Source organism: Emys orbicularis, chromosome 13 (genome assembly GCF_028017835.1).
Source record: "Emys orbicularis isolate rEmyOrb1 chromosome 13, rEmyOrb1.hap1, whole genome shotgun sequence".
NCBI lineage: Eukaryota > Metazoa > Chordata > Testudines > Emydidae > Emys > Emys orbicularis.
Genome location: NC_088695.1, coordinates 41,984,631 through 42,002,048, shown reverse-complemented (window position 1 = coordinate 42,002,048; position 17,418 = coordinate 41,984,631). Strand labels below are relative to the sequence as shown.

At 41.4% G+C, this 17,418-nt stretch overlaps 1 protein-coding gene across 5 annotated transcripts in view; it reads right to left on the bottom strand.

The window, feature by feature from the left end:
• Positions 1–16,123: 16,123 nt before the first annotated feature.
• Positions 16,124–17,418, bottom strand: part of RHOT1 (ras homolog family member T1) — a 34,184-nt gene continuing 32,889 nt past the window's right edge. For all 5 annotated transcript variants that reach the window (XM_065415115.1, XM_065415116.1, XM_065415118.1 and 2 more), the window contains one exon: positions 16,124–17,221. In XM_065415115.1, coding sequence (XP_065271187.1) covers positions 17,104–17,221 — 118 coding nt within the window. In that variant the 3' untranslated portion in view covers positions 16,124–17,103. The remainder of the gene's footprint in view (positions 17,222–17,418) is intronic.

Genomic DNA, 17,418 nt, shown 5'->3' with positions numbered 1-17,418 from the left:
TCCAGCAACATGGTGACTCCACAGATTTAAGGCCACTCTAAGGCCGAGGTAGCAGAGTTATCACTAGCCCTAGGTAAGGGGCAGTGCATCAGTGCTCTGCTTCAGGAGCAGACACAATGAATGGTGACTCCATCACCATTTGGTTCTGCCTTGCTCCAGGGAGGAATTAAGCTGCACCAGCTTTGCACCTGGCACAGTTTACTCCATGCAGGCTCAGCTGTTTGGGGGAGGGTGATGTCAAAGCCAAGGCCCCTCCCCTTCCCTGCCTGTCTGCCCAGCAGGGCAAGTAGCAACCCTGTGGTGGTTGCTTTCCCCATCACACACAGAGCGGCAATGTGGGTAGGAGGGAAGTAAAGGGGCGCCTCACACTTCCATCACTCCCTGCCTGAGCAGGGAAGACAGCTCAGGACTGAGCCCTAAATGAGCCTAGATAATGTTTTAAACCACTCAAGTCTTTCCCACCAGCATCTTTTCCTCCTGCCCAAGCTCCATCCTACACAGTGGCCAAGTATCATTTCACCAGTCGTCCAGCCCCTAATGATCTATTGAGCCTTGCCTTCAAGTACTGGACATGGGCCTTACAAACAAGCAGATGCATGCATTTGAACTGCTTTGCAGAACCTGCACTGAACCTAAATCAATGTTTAACTGGGGATAATTTGCAAAACTATGCTTAGTTATATCCTGAATGTGAGGTGCTTTCTACACATCACAAAAAAGGGGAATCTACATCACTACGTAGCCTGAGAGCAGAACAGAAGGGTTATAAATACACACAGAACACACAAGATAAATTAGAGCAATGACATTTCAACCCCAAGGTCTTTGCCAGGAAGGATTTGTAAGGGAAATGAATAGACTGGAGAATTCACACTGCTCCTTTCTCCTTGGATATTTGCCATTTTTAAATAAGGCTTCCCCCCGCCCAAACACTCAAAAAGAACAGGCCATTAGCAACAACCAATGTGAGCGGCATGAAAATAAACTTCCTTTGCCTCTGGATCAGACAGACCCACTCGCTAGCTGGACTTGAACTACCTGATCAGATCCGTGTTCAGGATGTGACCACATCTAAAGCATGGCAGTAACAGCTTAAAAACAACTGTTGCAGGAAGTTTACGGGACTCAGGCCGTAGCAGGTAAATAGTTTTTCATCTCACCTTCACTATTTTTTGTGTTTATTGTTTATATGGTGCTTTGAAGATCCGCCACAGGTGTAAATTGTCATAGGTCATTAACTGAAGTCAAAGGATGTTTGTCAGTGTACACTAACTGAGGATGTCAGTGGAGCAACGCCTATTGACGCTAGCTGAGGATGTGGCCCATATCTTGCTATATTAATACCCCGCGCTACATAGTTTGAAAGAACATCCAACTGAACTTGAAGGCTGCTACAGCCAATGCATGGAGTTCTGTTTGTCCGTCTTAGCAACGTGTTTATTTGTAATTAGCTGGCTACTTTCAGTTGCTTCCATCACCAAGTATAATTTTCCTCACAAGTAGCAATGAGTCATTGCTGGCAACTTGCTCCCATCTGCAGGAGCCGGGAGCAGGTCAGATATTTCAAGAAGCTCTTTTCACGTGTTACCATGGAAATAAATGCACATTATCTTTTAATGCTTGAAAAACAAAAATTCAGTACAAATAACAAAAAATTAACCCAAACAGGGAAAAGTTTTTAAAAGCAACAGTGATCCCAGATTGGAAACCTGAGAGGAAAAGCAAAGGAAACCCCATCTATCCAGCTTTGCCTAAAGAGGACTTTTGTCCTGAACGTTTTCAGGGATGGATGGGAGCAGCTCCCTTAAAATTAATAGACTTTCTTTCTTAGCAGCCAGTGGTTCCTTCTGAAGAGCTCAGGGCATGAATTCATCCTCTGCTGGGGCAGCGCTGTTGACAGCAAGACATGGATCACTCTGTGTGTTCTGCGCAACAGAAGTAGTGCAACCAGCTGCTCCATGCTGCTCTTTAGCATCTCCACCAATTTCCCCTAATGAAAAACATAATACAATCGAATCAGAGGAGGTTTCCATGCCTGCAAACTCTCCAGACTGTATTGTGCAAACCTAACTCAGTCTGTCAAACAACAGCTGGGAGAACATTGGCGTCTAACTCCCATCTTCACATGGTCTCTCTGTGGCTGTGCTCCAGCGCCTATGTACCCAAATGATACAGGCACTGAGAAATTACAGAGCTGCAAAAAGTGTTGGGTCCCTATTGATTCAAACAATGGGCTCCATCCTTCAAAGACCAGCTGGATGGAGTGAGGAGCTCTCCACCTTGTTGCTGTTTCTTTATGGTGCAATTTGAAACTCAGCCACTTCCTCAGTTGTGTTCAAAACTATTCCAACCGCCCCTTCTTCCAACTGGCCAGGGGCTTGGCAGAAACTGATGCCTCCACAGCTAGCATCAGTGCCGATGCTTCGCCAGCCATCCAGGATATCCCATTGAATGGAGAGGTCTGGTGCACTCCATTCTGCTGTGGGCAGGCAGAGCCTGCCATGAGGTCCCATGTTCTCTATGGCAGTCTGGACTGACATGCTATAGCAAGATCCCACCGCATGTTTGTGGCTTCCTAGTGCAGGAGGCTGGAAATCCGACAGCAGCTCCAAGTAAGTGTAAAAGTTGAGGGTTTTGCTGAGTTTAATAGGTCACTAAATAATTGCAGTCGTCCAGGTTCCCATTTTATGTTTATATTCATTTTAACCCAAGCCTCTGCCTACATTCTCAGTTGTTGGCATGCCACAGACTTCTGCATCGACAGTACATAACTCCTCTGTACAAGCTGCGGGGGGAAATCTGGAAGCTTTGGGAGTGAAATAGGGCACAGATGTGGCTTTAGCAGCCAGGAAGTTGAGAGAGGCAATTTGGAATAAGCTCATTAGCTACATATTTGTGCTAAAATGATCAGCAGTGAAATAATAAACTTCTTGATTAAACTTTCATCATTAGGTTTCAGAGTTGAGGCCCTGCTGAGGTGAACATGGCAGTTCATACTCAGTTATTGTTTCAGGCTGTCTGCTGACTCAGGAAGACCACAATGTATCAGTTTATATTAAGATTGTCTTCACAACCATAAGGACTAGAGACTTATTTTTTCCTTTAAAGGAAAGATTAGATTCTGAAGCACAAATCCACAGCAGGGGTAGATTCCGTGGCAAATTCTATGGCCACCCAATGGTGAAGTGCCGGAGTCCTGATTTAAAAAAGCTCAGACAACAGTAAAAATGGTTCTTAACACCTTCCTGTTACAATAAACCACCCACAGAATGATTTTCTTCAGCTACTTGAGCTAGGCATTGTTTGCTCACCAATATCATTACTAGCCTCAATTTCCTTTCTCCTGAAACTTGGAATTACATGGGTCAGACCAGTGGTCCACCTAGCCCAGTATCTTATCTTCCAACAGTGGCCAGTGCCAGATGTTTCAGAGGGAGTGAACAGAACAGGGCAATTATCGAGTGATCCATCTCCTGTGGTCCTGTCCTAGCTTCTGGCAGTCAGAGGTTTAGTGACTCCCAAAGCATGGAGTTGCATCCCTGACCATCTTGGCTAATAGCCACTGATGGACCTATCCTCCATGAATTTATCTAATTCTTTTTTAGCCCCGTTATACTTTTGGTTCTCACGACATCCCCATAAATAACAGAGGCCTCATCTTAATTAGAGTCATGAGCTAAAAAATAAGTGAAAAAGAAATAAATAGCAGCACCGTTAACAACAACACTGCTGGCGTTATTCTACTGAATCCTAAATGGTTTAGTCTCCTGTCAATGCACAATGTAATGATTCTATAAAACTTAATCACCACCTGTGGCAACAAAACATAGCTTAGTGTTTCAGATGTTTGTGCTTATGTTGTATATGCTTCAGGGAGTTTTATGGGACCAAAGACCTTGTCTTCTTACTAGAGTTCCACTTCCTGGATAGTGGAAAAATGTGTTTTTTCACTTCGGTGACTGGCTATCTTAAGTAAAAAATGCTTATGAAAATTAATCACCAATATCTAAGGTACTTACCTGACCCCATCACTGTGGTATGTGAGCACCTCACAAGCCTTAATGAATTTATCCTCACAACAGCCCTGTGAAGTAGCGAAGTGCTATTATCCCCATTTTACAGATGGGGACCTGAGGCACAGAGAGGCTAAGCGACTAACCCAAGACCACACAGGCAGTCTGTGGCAGAGCAGGGAAATAAACGTGGTCTCGAGTCCCAGGCTACCACCCTCGCCATTGCACAATTGTTCCTCTCTAATATTAGGAGATATTTGGTTCCTTATTTTGGGGGCTTTTGCTCCATACCTCCTTCCTTTCCCCCTTTCCACTCTTATCACATGAGCTAAAGAAGAACCACTGTTAAGTACAAAGCTGTATTATTTATAGGGCTTATATCCTGTGTAGATCTCTAGCCACTACAGCAGTCTGGCAAAATCACCATAAAAACCCACCAGCACGGCCAAAAGATCTGCCCACCCATCTTTACAGTGATGACGGGGTTACGGGATTGGTGTTGACAGTGGTGGTAGTGATATTTTAATCAGCTGCCATAAAAATACCCATCCAGGCTGAGCAAGCACATAGTATTTTTGCAAACCTGCACACAAGGGTGACCTGATCATCAGCACTTGAGTAGGTTTGACGCTGAGTAGATGGCAGAGGTGCCCACACACACAGTCACGGGTTGTCTAGGGAATGACTCCCATTAATATTGAGAGAGGAAGTTGTACAAGTGCCTCAAGAGGTGAGACACCCTCCATCCCTGGGATAGTAAACTGAGTCCCCAGCAATAGCAGACAGTGTAGGAAGACTACAATAAGCGGAGGGAGATAGAGGCAATCCTCTTAATGCTTTGGAATCCATTTAAATTGCAGAGTAAGCCAATATCACCAGGAAAAAACTGATCAATGGCAGAATCAGTCCACCACCATGGTTACCTACTATTTTAACTACTAGGTGGCAAATGGTTATGGAGTCCGGAAGGAGCAACATGACCTTCTCCAGCCGATTTCTTCCAGATAGATTGGAAAGGTTTCATTGAGCACAGGCATTTGAGGTTTGGTTGGGACCATTTGAATGCCTGAGGGAACAGGTAAAGCCTCCGCCTTTGTTCTTTTCTACCCTTATCACTGTTACTCACCCAAGGCTACTCTCCATACAGATGCTTCAGGAGCCAACTCATCAGCCCAGTGAGATACAACAGCTGATTGCATGGGGGAAATTTAGATCCCAAGCCACTAGGCTGGGAGCACAGTGGAGGACATGCTCTCAGCCCCTGGGAGCAGGAAGTTGGTACCTTGCTTTGATACAATGGGGCTTGTGGTGCTGCAGGGATCCAGAAGCAGTGTAGCCTAGCTCTTCTACTCAATAGGAAGATCGCAGTGATGCAGAGACTGTCCTGAACCCAAACCCAAACCCTTCCCCTTAACACTCCCTACCTTTGGGAAAGTTTGAAAGCACATTAGAAATTAGCAGTTGGCTCCTACCTCTATAGGGAGCCCATCCAAAACCCCCTAACTTTGGAAAGTTTGGATCCAGATCTGCACTTTGTGGTACCATAGTAATTGTTGAGAATTGAGAAAATGCAAATAGCTCACCACATTTCCCACGGTGACAGCTTTAATATCACCACTGTACTCACCTATCTCATCACTAGCCTTGTCTTCCATGGTCTCCACTTTTAGAGTTTCATAAATAGCTGACTCTCTGTCTTCATTAAAATCTTGATTCAAAAGAAAAGAAACAAAAGAGAAATATCAGGTGGACTTTTGTTAATGAACTAATTATTGATTTGTTTGAGTTTCTGAACCAATGGTTTCGATATATGGTCTAAAACTTAGAACAAATGACAGAGTCAGGACACTTGGGTTCCATGCCCAGTTTGCTGCCGAATCCTCTGTAATCTTGCGCAAATAACAACTCCTCTTTGCCTCCCTTCTGCAAAATGGGTAAAATAACATTTACCTACTTGACAAAGATAATGAGCCAGAACATTAATAACATGCTTTGAGATCTCTGGATTCACGGTGCTTGAGAAATGGAAGTATATCATTGTGAATAGGAGTCACAAGTGTAATTGTTTGACATGATGCAATGACAATGATGTTTTAGAGCCAGACTGCTAATGAAACAGCAGGACCCCGTTTCCCCCCAAGCCTTCAGAGACCTCCCTCAGTGTCAGTGGGGTAAGTTACTCAGAGAAGTGTTTGCACATAACAAAAGGCAGAAAATCCTCACTGGAAGCCCTTTGCCTTTTAAGGACATCCATCATATTTGAAACAAAGTTCAAAACTCAAATTAAATATGAAAGAACTCACTAGAGGTATGAAAATCAGTGGTTTTCTTGGTCTCCTCTGATATTAAGAGATCAGTGGCCCTGGATGTGCAGCTAATGGTCTCCTCGACATAAAGTACAGTGTTGTGATGATTTTCTTCCTTATGGTCTCTAGCAACTTGAGCTCTTTCCATCAAGCTAGGAACATCATGCCTAACAAAACAACAAACAAAATGTAAGAACGGCCATATTCGGTCAGACCAAAGGTCCGTCTAGCCCAGTATCCTGTCTTCTGACAGTGGCCAGTGCCAGGTGCCCCAGAGGAAATGAATAGGTAATCATCAAGTGATCCATTCCCTGTCACTCATTCCCAGCTTCTGGCAAACAGAGGCTAGGGACACCATCCCTGCCCATCTTGGCTAATAGCCATTGATGGACCTATCCTCCATTAATTTATCAAGTTCTTTTTTGAATCCTGTTATAGTCTTGGCCTTCACAACATCCTTTGGCAAAGAGTTCCACCGGTTGACTGTGCGTTGTGTGAAGAAAACAAGCCTGACATACCAATTTCGAGCATCCATCAGTCACTGTAGCATATGCTTTCCAGCTTTCACATACTAAAGACATTTCCTGTACATTTGGTGATGTGAGTGTGCTAACAAATGCTGTAAAAATTCAACAATTGGGACACAATTTGCTGCTCCAGTCGGGGTCACCAATTCAGTAGCTCTACACAATTTTGAGGGATTATTTTTTACATCCTGGAGGGAGGAGGAAGACGTCCCATCACTACTGAGGTAAGATGGCGGCTGGGTGGGGGGGGAGGGTGAATATTGTCCAACTAGATAGACAAATTTCCACAAAGGTACCAAAATCAGAAACTTCCCTGCTAACTTTCCATAATAACCTAGAAAGCAAAGGTATGTTCAGGCACTAAATCATGAACTAACACAAGTTACCAGCTGTTAAGGATGCTGTGAATGCAGGATGACAAAATTCCCATTTCTTAGGAAGAGAAAGCAAGTGACTTAAATAACTGAGGCAGGGCTGAAGCTTTCCTAGATCCCCTAGACCTTCTTGCCCAAAGCCTCTAGTTCTTGTCAAGCTGGGAATCGCACTACCTCTAGGAAGATCACCACAGGCAACTGCACGACATTGAATTTACAGCTCAAGTTTTACCACGTGCAGGTTGACTGTTCTCTGCCAGGCCCTGGCAGCTGCATCGATTTCCATAAGATTTCAATCCAGGCAGTACGTAAATCAGCAGATTCTGCAGACTGATCGAAAAAGAAGTACAATCGTTAGGGACATTTAACTGGAAGAAAAGGATAGACATTTTATTGATGCATGTTAATTTCACAAAGCCTGTTGTAACCATTTCCTCTCCACTTCCCCGAGTCCAGGCCTGTATCTTTTTTCTTACTTGTGATCCTTTTCTTTACATTGAGGCTAGGGATGAAAGCTGAACATTCCAAGAAATTGGATAGCAAACTATGAGCCTGATTCAAAGCCCAGTGAAGTCAATGGAAAGAGTCCCACTACAAAGGTCTTTGGCCATAGTCGAGCAATCTTATATCTGTGTACTGGATCAAGTCATTGGATAATGTTATAATAGAGCAACATAGCTTGAGACTGGAGAGAGCTGGGGCAGCCCTGGCTCCACAGTGGGTTAGGGAATACACTTTGGCTACCATGTCACTACAAAACTCACTGAACTTCCTAAGTGCCAGGTATTTGATAGCACCGACATTCTGTTCTTACCAGGAGTTTCTTCTTTCCGTTTGCCATTGTGATCTCAAAAGGGTAATCGGCTTTCACAGCTTGTGCCTCGCGTACCGACTGCACCTAAAAAGCATTTCTATAAAGAAGCCTCCACAAGTATGTGCAACCTCTAAGATTTACTATTAGCACTTTTAAAAAAGTTTTTTAAAAAACCTCTATAATCCTGATAGATGAAAAGACTTAAAACACGTTGGGCCAATTTTTCCAGCAAGTATAAATTGGCATAGCTTCACTGACACCTGAGGACCAGGGCCAGTATGACTTGACCTCTTTGGTTATGCCAAGTTGAACACAAGACCTGCCATACTGGGTCAGCCCAATGGTCCATCTAGCCCAGTATCCTATTTTCCGACAGTGGCAATTGCCAGAACAGAACAATTATTGAGTGATCCATCCCATTGTCTAATCCCAGATTCTGGCAGTCAGAGGCTTCCGGACACCCACAGCATGGTCTTGCATCCCTGACCATCTTGGTTAATAGCCATTGATGGACCTATCTTCCATGAATTTGTCTAATTATTTTTTGAACCCAGTAATACTTTTGGCTTTCACAACATCCCCTGGCAATGAGTTCCACAGGTGGAGTTTAAATTGTGTGTAGAAGAACTTCCTTATGTTTGTTTTAAATCTGCTGCCTATTAATTTCATTGGGTGTCCCCTAGTTCTTGTGTTATGTGAAGAGGTAAATAACACTTCCTTAGTCACTTTTTCCACGCCATTCATGATTTTATAGACCTCTATCACATCTCTCCTTAGTCATTTCTTTTCTAAGATGAACTGTCCCAATCTTTTTAATCTCTCCTCCATAGAAGTTGTTCCAGCCCCTTAACAATTTTTGTTGCCATTCTCTGTACTTTTTCCAATTCTAATATATCTTTTTTGAGATGGGACAACGAGAACTACATACAGCATTCAAGATGTGGGTATACCATGGATTTATATAGTGGCATTATGATATTTTCTGTCTTATTATGTATCCCTCTCCTAATGTTTCTTGAAATGGTTAGCTTTTTTGACTGCTGCTGTGCATTGAGCAGATGTTTTCAGAGAACTATCTACGATGGCTCTAGAACAGCAGTTCTCAAATTTTAGCAACCTGAGGACCACCATTTTGATTTAAAAAATTTTGCAGACCACCAAGCCGGTTTCTAATTTTCTCCAGGAGTGCTCAGCCCCAGGCCCCGTCCCCACTCCACCCCTTCCCCCAAGGCCCCATCCCCACCCCACCTCTTCCCGCCCCTGCTCCATCCTGCCCCCTCCCCGAGCGGTGTGCAGGAGACACTGGGGGAGACGGGGAGGAGTTGATCAGCATGGCCAGCAATCTCAGACATGACTCGTGGACCCCCTGGAGCTGGACATGACTCGCGGACTCCTTGGAGTACCTTCACGGACCCCCTGCTCTAGAATCTCTAGAACCCTCTTTAAAAATCAGTATTAGCTATCCTCCAGTCATCTGGTATAGAGGCTGATTTAAGTAATAGGCTACATGCTGGAGTTAGTAGTTTTGCAATTTCATATTTGAGATCCTTCAGAACTCTTGAATGAACAATATCTGGCCCTGGTGACTTATTACTGCTTAATTTATCAATTTGTTCCAAAATCTCCTCTAGTGACACCTCAATCTGGGACAGTTCCTCAAATTTGTCTCCTAAAAAGAATGGTTCAGGTGGGTTAATTTCCCACTCATCCTCTGAAGACTGATGCAAATAATTGATTTAGCTTCCCTGCAATGGTCACGTCTTCCTTGAATGCTCCTTTAGCCCCTCGATTGTTTAGTAGCCCCACTGATGGTTTGGCAGACTTTCTGCTTCTGAGGAACTTAAAAATATTTTTGAGTTTGTGTGTCTTTTTCTAGTTGCTCTTCAAATTCTTTTTTGGCCTGCCTAATTATGCTTTTACACTTAACTTGCCAGAGCTTATGCGCCTTTCTATTTTCCTCAGTAGGATTTGATTTCCAATTTTTACAAGATGTCTTTTTGTCTCTAACCGCCTCTTTCACTTTGTTGTTTAGCCATGGTGGCATTTTTTTTGGTCCTTATATTTTTTTTTATTTGGAGTATAAATTTAGTATGGTGTTTTTTTAAAAGGTTCCATGCAACTTGCAGGCATTTCATTCTTGTGACTATTCCTTTTAATTTCCGTTTAACTAGCTTCCTCAGTTTGGTGTAGTTCCCCTTTTTGAAGTTAAATGATTCTGTGCTGGGTTTCTTTGGTATTTTCCCCCCTACAAGAACATTAAATTTTATTACATTATGGTTGCTATTACCGAGCGGTTGAGCTATATTCACCTCTTGGACCAGATCTTATGCACCACTTAGGACTAAATCAAGAATTGCCTCTCTCTTTGTGGGTTCCAGAACTGGTTGCTCCAAGAAGTAGTCATTAATGGTATCTAGGAACTTTATCTCTACATCCTGTCCTGCGGTGACCTGTATCCAGTCAATATGGGAATAGTTGAAATCCCCCATTATTACTGAGTTGACTTTATACCTCACATGATCATTTTCTTTGCTCCCCGGCAGAACTACTATAGCCCACTATTTTGTATTTGAAAAGAGAAGTGTAAGGAAGTGCTGCCCTCTGGAATCTCAACTTCTGTCCCTGTGTGCATCAGTCTTAAGGCTTTGCAGCACACCGGCCCTCAACTTCGGGTAACGAGTCAAGTTGAGTCCATCTTACCCTCCTCATTGTCCAAATTCTTAGTAGGCTTCTCAAAAGTGATAGTTGGTCATTTAGGAATCACACAAGATCGGTTTGCATTCTACTCCCATATGCGTACAAAATAGAAAGGATTAATTCTGTGTGGGTCCAATCCTGCCAGCTCTTCTGGTGTGGAATTCGGTAGGTGTCGAGGACTTGCAGGACTGGGCCCTGTCTTTGGTAGGACTGTAAGGAGGAAGTCCTGAAGTCTCAGGTGATACCAACTATCCTTCCAGTCTAGGAGGGCTAACTGCAGTTTGCTCTCCAGCTTGCCAAGGCTACTCTTGCATGGTCCGGGAGGGTCAATAAAAAGCAAGGTGAGATGCAGCATCTGTAGAGAGGCATGTGCCATCTGTACCACTCTCAGCTCCAGAGTGTTAAACTCTGATCCTCCACAAGTTACAGATCCTCACTACTGACTTTAAACATGAAATTGGATGCAGAAACTATCGCCTTGGTTATAGAGGAAATCCTCAGCGAGTTAGTCACTGGAAGATTCCCCTCAGTGCAAATACAAATACAAGAAGCACTTCTGAGAGTCTGGCATGTATCTGATCACAGGTTTTACTTACTATGTATATGGAGTAGCGTCCACGGAGGCATAACTGCAAAAGAACACCATATTATCAATAGGAAAAAATATCCATGCTATCAAAGATGGAAAAAGTAAATAATTTATACACCTACTGCATCTCCATGTTTCTTCGTAAAGTAGTAGAGGGTGGTATTGTGAAGTCGGAACCAATACTTTGCCCATGTAAATTTCTATTTAAACAACAAAACAAGTGGTAGAAAAAACAAGACGTAAATCAGTGGTTGATTCTCTCATGTATTCCAGACTCTGCCACCAACTCACTATGTGACTGTGGGCACTCTGCACCTTAGTTTTCCCAGCTGTAAAATGGGTGGTATGACGCTTAATGTGTAAAGTGCCTTTAGATTTAAAGACGAAAGTCATTGTAGAAGTGCAAAAGTAGTTATTACATATAGATACATGCACACGCACACATATGCCATTCTCTTAGAAGCCAAACGTTTAAGGGAGTTAAGTTCCCAACTCCCATTGACATTTAATAGGAGTTGGGTGCAGAACTCTCACAGTCCCTTTGATAGCCCCAACCTATGTTCCTTTTCATATAGTTTAAGGTCTTGCCTTATTAAAACTGAATGGAATATGTTGGTAGCAAACTGAGAAGGGCTTTTGTAAAGGCAAGTGAATGAAAATGGAACTATAAAAACTTCCCCAAAAATGTTTGTGACTTATTTAACAAAGATATAAACCAGTTAAATATGTTGTTTTGGCTAAACCTACAGTGTATGGCACCAGGAGATGAACAGAGACCCTGTACCCAATAAACATACACATTTGATTTACGTGGAGACTGGCTGGTCACACGGGCTGGGATGAGCCTATGGAGACTTTCTCATCTATAAGTTGCTGCTCTGAATCCTTTTCCATCCAGTTCCTCTCTCAAAAAAAAGCCCGGTGTGAGCATTTGTAGCAGGTGCATCTTAGATTATTAGTGACCTTCGAAAAATAATTTTAAGAACATTCTTTTTCATCTCTTTCCTACACATCAGCAGACTCCCCCAATGGCAGATACTTTTTTTTTTTTTTTTGCATATTCCCTTAAAATAGACATCAAAATTAATCAGCTGTCACATACATGGGAACAAAGTCTAGCTATGTACAGAACTGCTAGCCTCAATTAGCATGGTGTGGAGTTATATGGCCATCTACAAATGACTAGCTAGATTTTCTGGAGTGCTTAGAACCAAGTAGCTCCCACTGAGAATCATGGGAGCTCATGGGTGAAGAGCACTTTCTAAGACCACTTCATTTAGGTGTCTGAATGGGAACTCTTGGGCACTGAGGTCATTCAGCAATTAGACATCTAGAACCTTTTGGGCCATCACTACTCCCCTTTCATCATCTTCCCGTGGAATTCCAGTTAAAAAAACAACTTTACACTTGTATATGCTCTATTAGAAGATCTCAAAGCACTTTACAAAGATGAAGTCTCAGTATCTCAGAGATGAACTAAGGCACAGAGATTAAGAGTTGCTCATGGACATTCAAAAAGTCAGTGGCCAGCCAGGAATAGAACCCAGGGTCCAGGATTCTATCCACTGAGCCCTATTTCCACTCCCTACCGAGCAAGAAGAATTAGACTGGACACTCCTAACAGCACATTAATGCTGCTCCCATAACTTAAAATGGGTCACGGATGAATTATACAAAGTACCATCTCCCACTATCTCTGTGCAGAATTGAATATGGACATCTGGGAATGCATTTACACACTACAAATTGAAACCTATTCCATTTAGTGGCTATTAGAGAACCTTTACCAGATCTCTTCTGACTTCTTTGGAAGGAGTGGAAGAGTCAAAACAAGAGACAGCAATGCTACCCTAAAAACCAGAATAAAAACAGCAGGCACTGAATACAAATTAGATGTTGATACAGGATACAGACCCTGATTTAGTACATGCTTAAATCCATCCCTATTCAGCAAAGCACTTAAGCATGTGTTTAACTTTCATATATACTTAGTTCACACCACCACACTGAAGATCAGTGGGATTTAAGCATGTGCTTAATTGCTTTGAATTGAGGCCATATTCATAAGGCTATCACATATATTCTAAATTGTAGTCAGACAAATCCATGTTCTTTGTTAAATTGAATGAGAATGTAGATAAAAATCCATTCAGTTTAACTTTTTCCAGCTTTCATTATCTCAGCAATCTGTTGGGTTTTTTTAAGTGGTAAAATAAGGAAGCTGTCAGAGCTACACAGAATCTTCCCACTCCTGCTGTGATTAAATCAGCTGGAATAAAAAGGGAAGTTAGAAATGTACACACCAGACTTTGTCCTAGGCATTCTCAGCAACAGTGCAAATATCCATTCCCTTTACAAATATTCTGATAAAATGTCAATGGCTATGAAGAAATTAAAGTCCATTATTGCTATGAAAGCAATATTTTGATGTAAATTGATTTACTGTGTACTAAGTACATTGCTTAAATATTTATACTAAAAATGACTTAAGCAATGACAGCACTTTTAAAAGGTGCAGACCTAGCTTCCCATCCTACAAACATTTAAAGAGATATGTAACTTTAAACTGTAAATGCTTGAAAGAATTGGACAGCAGTAACACTTTCAGATTTAAAAAAAAAAAAAAGATGTCCTTTGAATTAGCAATAAATACTAAAATATATTCCCCAAATACATATTGTAATTTAATGTATTTTTGTATTAATATGCAGGCTACACAGTAGTGAGCACATAGTAAAAAAGGCAATAAAACTTGTTTAAAACTGCAGAAGAATCATTTTACTTTTCTAACAAATATTTATAATCAAATGTCAAAATAAGAAATTCTTAATCCTTTGATAGTCAATTTTGACATGTCACACAGGCAAAGAAATATCTAACTTATTGTATAATCACAGAAATTAAGAGCCTTAAAACACATTCCCTTTAATTATACATTTAACTTTTGTTTTGGACTACAGACCAAAGAGGACTTTAACTAGATTTCTAGTGACTACCTTTCCCATGAAAGATTTTATACCCCAAACCATGCATCTGTCCAGGAAGAACACTAACCATTTTATCTTTTCTTTTCTTCAAGAAGCTTTCAAAAATCAAATCAGCTTCAACAGCCATTGTAATAAAATTCCCTGGGCCAGGAGCTTTTCAGTATTCTGATGTTGAGTAGAGCAGGTGAACTTCCTCATTTATCTTCTCTCTCCACCACTTCTCTTCTCTGGCGAGGTCACAGTGTAGCAGACAGCTATTATGCTTTTAATCGGTTTTACAAGCTTCCCACTTCCTCCCCCACTCTGTTTTGCACATGCCAGTAAACACACGATTTCTCTGCTGCAGCTCATCTCTGTTAACAAATTCCAAACTGGCTAAAGCTTGCCTGCCTTCACTATTTCATGGGAAAGACTTCTGGTCAATGGCAGTTAGATTGCTGTCACCTCTTTGATCTGCCTTGTCTTATTCCAGCCCCCAAACGTTGCAACTGGGCTTCCAAACCTGTCTAGAAACTTTGTAGTTGTTGCTCCAACAGAAATTTGACTTCTGTCTGCAAGTCAACCCTCAGCCCCTTCCTGGGACGACTCCTCATGCTGCTTTTATTGCTTTTGTGAACCTTCTAGGTCTTGTTTTAAATTATTTATGTCCATCTTTGATTTCTGCAAGCATCACCATCCCTTGCTCCATTTTGGGTCAACAGGAATACCAGCTCACAATTTCTCTCCTATGAAGCTAGATCCCATTGCTACCAGTGTTGCCTCTTTTCTACCCAAGTGGCTAGTCAAACTTCAGGGCTATTAGGGATGTTCCAGCTGGAAGCAGAAATTGATGGAGTCTAGTATTTTGTTTGATGCAGTTTATTTACAAGGAATGTACAAAGTCCTGCTCCTCCAAACACAGGAGTAACCAAAAACAAAAGGAGGAGTTTCTAAGCTTCCAGCACCAAGCTTCTTTAGCCAGCAGATCCAAATGTGCTCTCTCTAGCTTTTTACAGGGTACTGTGCTCACACAGGCTACTGCTTGGCTTTCTTACTTGTTGCCTCTGCCTGAGCCCCTCTTTCTGTTCTTGTCTGTACTCAGTTTGTGTCATCTTTTACACATCTAGCCCCAGGATCTAATGGAACCTCCCGCCCACCTGGGCCAGTTTCTGAGCAGATTCTATTAGGCCTTGCTTTAGGTGTGGCCCTTAAGTATTTCTTACGACTATCTTAAGCGAAGGGCATGTTCACACATCAGTTTGTATGAGTTTCAAGGTTTCACCCAGCTTATAACACAAGGAAATACAATACAAAACTAAAATATTTCTCTGCTTTTCTACCAATAACTCTCTCTTCACTGGGCTCAGCATATTAATGCATCCCTCAAAGACCAGCCAATAGTAGGTCCTGCAAAAACCAGCCAGCTATAAACTGGAACCTTTTAATGTAACTTTTGGTCAACACTAGATGGTTATTGCAATTACTCTCCTTAGAGTACATAATCTTGAGAAAAACCTCTTCATTTTCCCATTGCATCAAAATGCATTAGAATATGGTTAGTGATGGAGAAAGTTTGAATTGGCAATATATTCTCTTGTTTCAGTGGAGCTTAGTACCCAACACTGTCTTCCTCTGGTGAAAATCAGGAGTAACTGGAGTGACTGTAAGCCAGAAGAATCAATGTATCCAAGACATTTACATCCTGACAGCTTAAAGGGCTGCTACAGTATTCTCTGTGATGAAGAGTAGGTTTTTACAATCAACAATACCTTTAATTAAAAAATAAAGATATCAAGACAAAGCACATTACACAGTTATTTATTGAAATACTTGAAAAGGCCGGCAATGGAAAAAATAGGTTTGTCATGAGGATTTTATATTCATTAGATTACTTGATCCATTAAAAAAAGGTGCTGTCTAAAGGTAATTCTAACCAGGTATATAACCCACTGTGAACCATGCAACTAATACACACTAAAGTAGAGTAAGCACTGTGTACTATGTTCGTTCTGCCCCATACACAGCTTTTACAAGAATGATTTCTAGTGAGGAATTAAACAGCAACACTTTTTGAATTATAAACATTTATAATATACAAATTGTTTTCCATCGGATTTGAAAGGGCTATAAAACATAGTGGAAAGTGAAGCAACACAGAATTACACAAAGCATATGAAGTCTGTCTGGCAGTTTTTAAAGTTTACTTTTTTCTTTTAAAAGAGGAATCTCAGACAGTTAAACATGTCACAGGTCATGTAACATACAAAATCATTAGGCCACATCTGCCACAGTGACTTTTTCCTTAGAATATAGTTCAGTGGGTAAATTGGCTGGCTCTTCAGTTAAAAAAGAAAAAGAAAGAAAGCCACATATTCTGCCTTGTATATCTTGTAGTCCCAAAAAGAACTTCAGATGCATATGAAATAAATAAGTAATCCTTGAGCAAGTATGATCCTTGAGTTGAACCTATTCTATTGAAAATGAATTCCGATTATACACTCTCACTATGCTGAAACATCTAAGAACAGTATTTCTAATAACTTTTGGGGAAGCAATGTCTTACTGCCTTAATATATACAGTTTATTTACAACATTCCCTTTTGGCCTCACAAATCAGGCCATTTTAGTTGGCTGTTACGATGCAATTTTTTCCACACATTCAATACTGTAGTTATAGCTTTCATTTAAAAGAATCTTATGCACGAATTACAAATATTAATAAAGTAACTCTGCATATATAAATATTTCTAGCAGAATTTAAAGCATTCAGAATGTACATAATTTTTATTTGGTAGGGGCCAGCTACTGCTTTTCAGATCATCGCTGCTTTAATAATGCTCTGTACATGGCAAAACCCAAAACTGCAAAGACTGTAGCACCAAAACTTGCTCGAAGCCAAAATGTGGAACTTTTGAGGTCTGCTTGTGTCACATGCCTGCAGTTTAAAAAGATAAAGAATTAAATTAATTTCATAACAGGAATGTCAGGCAATTTATGTCATGTCAAATAAAAATCTGCTTTTGGAAATGTATTATTAACACTTGTCACGCTTAAGCAGCACACCACTAGGGTTACAAAGTTTTAATCAATGCAAGCATTTATACTTCTCTTAAAGGCTTAGGACCTGATGCT